Source organism: Takifugu rubripes, chromosome 19 (assembly GCF_901000725.2).
Source record: "Takifugu rubripes chromosome 19, fTakRub1.2, whole genome shotgun sequence".
NCBI classification, from domain to species: domain Eukaryota; kingdom Metazoa; phylum Chordata; class Actinopteri; order Tetraodontiformes; family Tetraodontidae; genus Takifugu; species Takifugu rubripes.
This window is the reverse complement of record NC_042303.1, coordinates 10,773,335-10,780,049: the sequence shown is the minus strand read 5'-3', so window position 1 is coordinate 10,780,049 and position 6,715 is coordinate 10,773,335. Positions and strand designations below refer to the sequence as shown.

Below are 6,715 nucleotides of genomic sequence, written 5' to 3'. Positions count from 1 at the left end.
TCACCTCCCCCTATAAATACATCCGACGCACAGCGCGCCGACCCATCCAACAAATTAAGCCATGCAGGACGCATCAGGCCCTGGTTAATTTAGGTTTTCCTTCTTGATCAGTGTAGCTAATGTATTTTTTTTATCGGTAAGGGTCTATTTTTACATACAGTTTTCCAAACCAGTTAACAAAGGACACAACTGCCTGTTTATGGTCAAATTATAAGTAGTGTTTAATGTTCTACTTTAGTTGATGGCTTCGTGATGGATTTACTAGACGTGCGGCTGTGTTTTAGAGTTGAGCTTAGTTAGGGCAAAGAAGCAATTTTTAAAATATACAAACCTTAAATTTTCTTCACACTGTCCGACACTCCTGTACATAATTTTTAATTTCTGTATATACTGTACAATGTACATAGCAATGTACATAATAGAAGAGTCTTTTCTTTTTTTCTTTTTAGTACTTTCTGTATTGTACACCATGGGCTACCACTGTAACGTGCAATTTCCCCGATGTGGGATCAATAAAGTCTTTTATCCTTTATCCTTATCCTTATCCTTATCCTGAGTCTTTCATCAATATACTAAAAACACCCCCCCTCGTGGTAGAACCCGTATAATGTATTGTATACGTTTTAAGGGTTTTTTGTATGTCAGTAAAGTTTGCTTGGAAATAATAAAGTTTCATTTACACGTGACAAAAGCAGTAATACATTGAACATTTAAACTACCAAAATGGATATTCCTTGATAATAGATACTAAAATATAGCAGTAAGTTAGGGACCTATGTAAAACAGAAAGGTTTAACGCCTGTAATAAATTATCCAGTGGTCTTTGATTTAAATGTTACTTTTCACTTTGGATGACTTTCCAATCACCACAGAGTTCCGTGATGATTATTTTAAGACATTTTCCTCATGTCACTTTATTTGTAGTCAGGCGTGACGTGGTCAGCCAATCTAGACCAGAAACACGTTGGGGTCCTTTTACTTCACGTGTGAGTCTGTTGCTCGTGAGAGGAAACCATGCCGAAGTCAAAGAGAGACAAGAAAAGTAAGTACATTTTCATCTTCATTTCAAACTAAACCGTCAGATATTGAGCTTGTAGCCTTTAAAACATTTTACCATTTTTGACCCATTCGCTGTTTGTGACATTTGAGGAGTTACACACACGTTGAGCAAAAAGCTAGCTGAGCTCCTGTTTGCAGCATTTGGCGTATATCGTGCTGATAGTAGCATCATTGTGTGTTTTCACCAGTTTCGTTAACGAAAACGGTCAAGAAAGGACTAGAGGTTAAACAGAAATTGATCACGGAGGTAAGAGCTGTGTGGCATGTTCTGAAAATTTAAAGAAAAATGTTTGCTGTTCCAAGCTACTTGCTTCGATCCTCAGTTTTCAACGTTTGGCTTTGCAGCTGCGGCAATGTGTGGACACCTACAGAAATCTGTTCATTTTTTCCGTGGCCAATATGAGGAATAGCAAAATAAAGGACATCCGAACAGCTTGGAAACACAGCAGGTAAGAATGACAACAGGTGGCTGTTTACTGGTCAGTGAAATGTTATGGACGTCAGGTTTAATCCATCCCTGATGTGTTTGCACTCTGTTCCACAGGTTTTTCTTTGGCAAAAATAAAGTCATGATCATAGCCCTGGGTAAAGGAGACACAGATGAATACAGAGATAATTTGCACAAGGTAGGTAAGATCCTCTATTAATGAATAAAGATACGTTTTATTTTTTAAGTGAAGATGATTGTTTACAGGTCAGCAAGCAATTACGAGGAGAAGTGGGGCTTCTTTTCACAAATAAAACAAAAGATGAAGTACAAGAGTAAGTATGCATGACGTACTTCACTAGCATTGCAGTGATCAGGTCCAGCTTGCAAGTCTGTTGACAAATATCATCTACATCAGGTATTTCAGTAATTTTAAGGAGATGGATTATGCACGGTCAGGCAACCAAGCACAGATGGATGTAACTCTGGATGAGGGACCGCTGGAACAGTTTCCTCACTCCATGGAGCCACAGTTAAGGCAGCTGGGACTCCCGGCTGCTCTCAAAAAAGGTAGAGATATGGAGTAAGACTTGAATTCTCAATGATTTTTTTTTTTTAACTATTAAGTTCTTTTGTAGATCAGTTTAGGCTTGTTTAACATGAACTTTAACATCTCTTAACACACCACATTTGAGTGGGGTGTTTTTTCTTTTTCAAAATTGCCACGTTCTTTTAACCCTATTGGTAAGTTGTAATGTAATTGTTGCACGTTTGTGTGATGTTCGGACAGGTGTGGTGACGCTGCTGAAAGACTACGAAGTCTGTAAACAAGGAGATGTGCTGACTCCTGAACAGACTCGCATCCTGGTGAGTTCTGGACTATTTAATTCTCTGACAGAGAACAGGGGTCACGTTTCATCTTTCACCCTCTGTGGGAGTGATGCACTGCTTCATGTCACTTAGAGCCACGACCCAGAGCAGCAGCACCACAATTGAATCGGAATTATTGGCATAATATTGCTTAATTTAATTTTATGGCAAGAAAAAAGAAACAACTCATATATCAACACATAAAGATTATGTGTACTAAACAAAAGATGATCCTTTGTTTGGAGTTTGCTGATGCTTTGCTTTTTTATTTGGGGTGGTTATTTATATATATGCTGCTTGGCCTCAATCAGATTTAAGGTGTCATTTTTAATAAGGGCAAAATTTGATCTTTTTTCATAAATACTGCAAGCCTCCCAATATGCAAACACTTTTTAGCAAATGTCCATTAGCCCCTTTCAATAAAAAAACCCCGCAATATCCATCTTTCAGTTAAGACCATTGTGCCAAAAAAGGATAATATCCTTTAAATTTGTTGATGGGATCTATCTGTGTGGTCGCTCTTCTTCGGGTTTTGGTTTCACCTGTGGCCAATTTCTTTATGGTCATATATGATATTGCTATTTGCATATGCAAGAAGTCCACATGTAATTAAAAAAAGATGAGACAAAGTGAATCATATGTTGCTTTTCTCTTCCAGAAACTTTTTGGCATTGAGATGGCAGAGTTCAAGGTGCAGATCAAATGCATGTGGAACTCAGAAACGGGGGAGTTTGAGAACTTTATGGGAGAGGAAGAGTCCATACAGGACCATGAGGATGATGACGACAGTGATGATGGAGAATAAAACTCCCGCATGGGAGCAGCTTTTACATGTCATTCGAAGACTGTTTGGCCAACCTTTGTCAGCAAAGAAACTTGTGTTCATCCTGACTCCCTGAAGTCCCCATAACCTGAACTTCTAGTGTCTACTTTCAGTTTTGTTTCAAAGTTGAGTTTTCAGTAATCCAGTCACATTTGAAAAGTATTTTAATGTAAATTTATTCGATACAGATTGCAAAAAATGTTTTTTTTCTTAAGCAATTTGTCTTAAGTTTTAACATTTAATAACACATTCAACAAAGAGAACATGCATAGATCTCCATTTGGTTGTTGTTGCTGGATGTTTCCAGTGTGATTGTGGCTGGCACTGAAATCTTTCAGAGCCTCATCTAGCATGGTCACCCCTCTTCTAAAGCAGCCCTGTTTGACCAGAGCTGAATACTGATGGGGAATGTTAAGACTACAGAAGATTAAATTTATACTTGACCATTTAAGCCAACCTGAATTATTTTTTTAAAATTCACATTGGAATCTTTTATTTTGCTGGAACCACTGTTGCACAAAAATGGTCCAATACTAGAATGAGCTATGTATTTTCTGCAATTGGGTGACCTTTAATTAAAGGTCTGTATTCCATGTATTAAGGTCTTGTATTATAGCTTTTATCCAGCACAGACTTAACTGAACTCAGATCATCATATTCGTCATAGTGAAATGTGCATAAAAGGGGCTGAACTGAACAACAGCCTCTCCTGCCAGTCAGCTCACATGGTTCCTGCCTTTAAAACAGCCTGAATATGTAATGTAATATTTACCTTTTTGTTCGCAACGTGCTTATTAATCCTGGGCACTGATTGATTACACCATTGATGACTTTTTTTGAGCCGAGGCTTCTGTCTGGCTGCTACCATTAAACTCTGGATCGATAGTTGACCTGGGACTTTCTCCCATCTGCTTCAGGAGCTCAGATAGGGTGATCATTGTTTTGCTTTTTGAAGCACTGAGTTTGTCGGCTTTGCTGAAGAACAATGACATGTTCATTTAGACACCAACTGATAAATTAAGAAATTGTAGAAAGATTAGAAAAATAGAAAAAAGGCTTTAGATATTTTATCCAATTATTAGGTGCATCTCATTAAGTTTAAATCTTCATCGGAAGTAGTTGGGGCATTCGTGAGCTACCAGGTTCCAGGCTTCGTCGAAGGCAGCGACCACTCGCTCGTTGAGGGGACCCTCCTCTGCAGCAGCCAGGTTTTGCTGCAGTTGCTCCATAGTTGACATGCCAATGATGACCCCATCACCATGCTCACTCTGGAACAGCAGAAGATTTTTTTTTTTTTTCAAGTAACTGTCAGTGCAGATGCAGCCATGACAACCCAGGCTTGAATAGTTGTCCTGCACAGCAGGTACCTTCAGTTTAGAGTGGTGGTACATCCAGCGCATGGCAGCAGAGGTTAAAGTGGGTTTTTCTGATCCGTACACCATGTCCAGAGCCTTTTCAACCACATCTACCGCCTGGAAATGGCTCTGCTTCCAGTATCTGACCAGAAAAACACTGTACTTTCTCTCTGTGGTGACAACTCACAAATGACATTTAAAAAATGTCTGCTCTTTTACCGGTCTTGGTAGGCTTTGGCCCAACTGTTGCCAAAAAATCGCCCCGTTGGCTGGGACAAATCTTTGTCTTCATAATGGTATTTTCCAGTTAGGAGGCCACCTGAAGAGTTAAATATCAACACATTAGTATCTTGTATGGTTAGACTGCAGAAGCTGATCAAATTCTGATCCAAGATTTTAACAAATGCATCCCTCAATCAACTACAACAAACTCGGCATTCCAACATATAAGACTGAACTATTGTGGCAATGTTGTGTTAATTTCACCTGCAAGAGGGTTGTATGCGTAGAATTTCATTCCATAGTACCTCAGACACGGCAACAACTCCGTCTCAACCTGCCGTGTAGTTGCATTGTACATCCCCTTTAAAAGGATAGGACAAAAGTAAAAGGGGTCACTAAGGGGAAAAACAAGGGTTAATCTTCACAAGCTGGTTTTGTGCCAGAATACCTGGTAAACGCTAGGAACAATCCAGTCGTTGTGCCTACAGATGCACACAATTTCAGCCACTTCCCAGGACACATAATTTGACAGTCCAAAGTTTTTGAATTTCCCCTGGAAATCATATAAATGTGAGTAAACAAAGCTGTGCTTTAATATTAAAAGCATGGTGTCAGCAGTTTGAAAAACTGGGGACTAGTTTTTGACATGGAAGGTTAGACTTCTGCTAAACTATTTGGTGGTGGTGGTGGGGGGGGTTGTTTTGTTGTTTTTTTTTTTTTACCTCTTTGTGGAGTTGGTTGCAGGTCCTCAGAGTATCCTCAATTGGGTTCTGGTGGTCAGGTGCATGGAGGTAGAAAAGGTCGACACAATCTGTCTGGAGCCTCTGCAGGGAGGTCTCCAGCTGTGCACGCACGCTCTCTGGCTTCAGAGTCTTCCCATCCCAGGGATTGGCCTTGGTAGCCAAGCTTACTGTTACATAAACCCATAAAGGTCAGCCATTTGACCGTCAAACACCAAGAGTTCCTTTTTATCGACAGACCTTTGGATAAAACTGTGCTTTAAAACACATTTGTTTGAAAAGAGTTTTAAAAAATAATGAAATAAGTGCTGAATCTGCGTGGTTACCCAGAGTTCCCAGCTGCTGCCATCAGCGACCGTTCAAGCTAAAGGCTACATGTGTTAGCACAGCTGCACCCGGCGTGTCTTCTTAAATACCTGTTTTAGGCAAATGCATGCCCCCAATGATGGTCTCGGATTTCCCGTCCGAGTACATGTAAGCCGTGTCCACCAAGTTGTGTCCCCTGTCCAAGAAAGCTTTCACCATGTCCCGACTCTGTTCGGCGTCTGCGCGGCCACCGAACGACATAGTTCCCAGCAGGGAAACAGGCCTTTTCTCTGAAGACGTAGACATAGTTCTGCCACTTGCAGACGCCGTCAGCTGCACTGCTGCGTCCTTAAGATAAGAACTTTTTATGAGAGAGACACGTCCTCTGTGTATGACACAGTGCATGTTCAAGAAAAAGGGTCAGTGATCCAGCTGGCAGCTTCTATTTAAAGTGACAACGCACAGAACCTCACAGTAGACGCTGGACTTTGGAACTCAACTAACTAAACAAAACTAACTAACTAACTAACCAAAACTAAGCAATATTATATGAAGGGAAAAAAATCTCTCTTGATGCATCAACTGGAGGTGGTAAGTCAACGCATTTAAAATCACCCTTTTAATTAGTAATTTGTAAAACAACAAATCTAGAACAGCCAACAGGTCTTCTCCCAGACATGTATTTCTTAGAATTAATGGGTTGTTGTTTTTTGTTTATTCTTTAAACCAAGATGCCTTCACTTGCCACAAGGATGCATCGCAGTGTCCTACATCTACCACACGGTGGCAGCATTAACCCATTTGTTTTAGAAGCTGATCCTGGAACTCCAGCGTGGTCCACAATGTCCAGGTATGTCAGCCTGGATCTTGGACTAAAAATGAAATTTACCTCTGAAACTAACTGACACTATAG

At 40.2% G+C, this 6,715-nt stretch overlaps 3 protein-coding genes across 3 annotated transcripts in view; 2 read left to right on the top strand and 1 right to left on the bottom strand.

Moving 5' to 3' along the window:
• Positions 1 to 943: 943 nt before the first annotated feature.
• Positions 944 to 3,651, top strand: mrto4 (MRT4 homolog, ribosome maturation factor). The gene is made up of 8 exons (XM_003973350.3): positions 944 to 1,042; positions 1,248 to 1,306; positions 1,405 to 1,508; positions 1,604 to 1,685; positions 1,754 to 1,821; positions 1,905 to 2,056; positions 2,277 to 2,353; positions 3,015 to 3,651. Exons 1-8 carry the CDS (start codon positions 1,015 to 1,017, stop codon positions 3,159 to 3,161), a joined length of 717 nt encoding a protein of 238 aa, XP_003973399.1. The 5' UTR covers positions 944 to 1,014; the 3' UTR covers positions 3,162 to 3,651.
• A 580-nt stretch (positions 3,652 to 4,231) lies between these two features.
• On the bottom strand, positions 4,232 to 6,246 carry akr7a3 (aldo-keto reductase family 7, member A3 (aflatoxin aldehyde reductase)). Its single transcript, XM_003973351.3, has 7 exons — positions 5,913 to 6,246; positions 5,479 to 5,666; positions 5,205 to 5,309; positions 5,021 to 5,117; positions 4,754 to 4,853; positions 4,547 to 4,676; positions 4,232 to 4,447 (listed from the first exon to the last, which is right to left on the bottom strand). Exons 1-7 carry the CDS (start codon positions 6,205 to 6,207, stop codon positions 4,286 to 4,288), a joined length of 1,077 nt encoding a protein of 358 aa, XP_003973400.1. The 5' UTR covers positions 6,208 to 6,246; the 3' UTR covers positions 4,232 to 4,285.
• megf6b (multiple EGF-like-domains 6b) overlaps positions 6,241 to 6,715 on the top strand; it is a 35,456-nt gene continuing 34,981 nt past the window's right edge. Inside the window, exons 1-2 of the mRNA XM_011614013.2 lie at positions 6,241 to 6,393; positions 6,534 to 6,652. The gene's annotated coding sequence lies outside the window, so the exon portion shown is untranslated. The remainder of the gene's footprint in view (positions 6,394 to 6,533; positions 6,653 to 6,715) is intronic.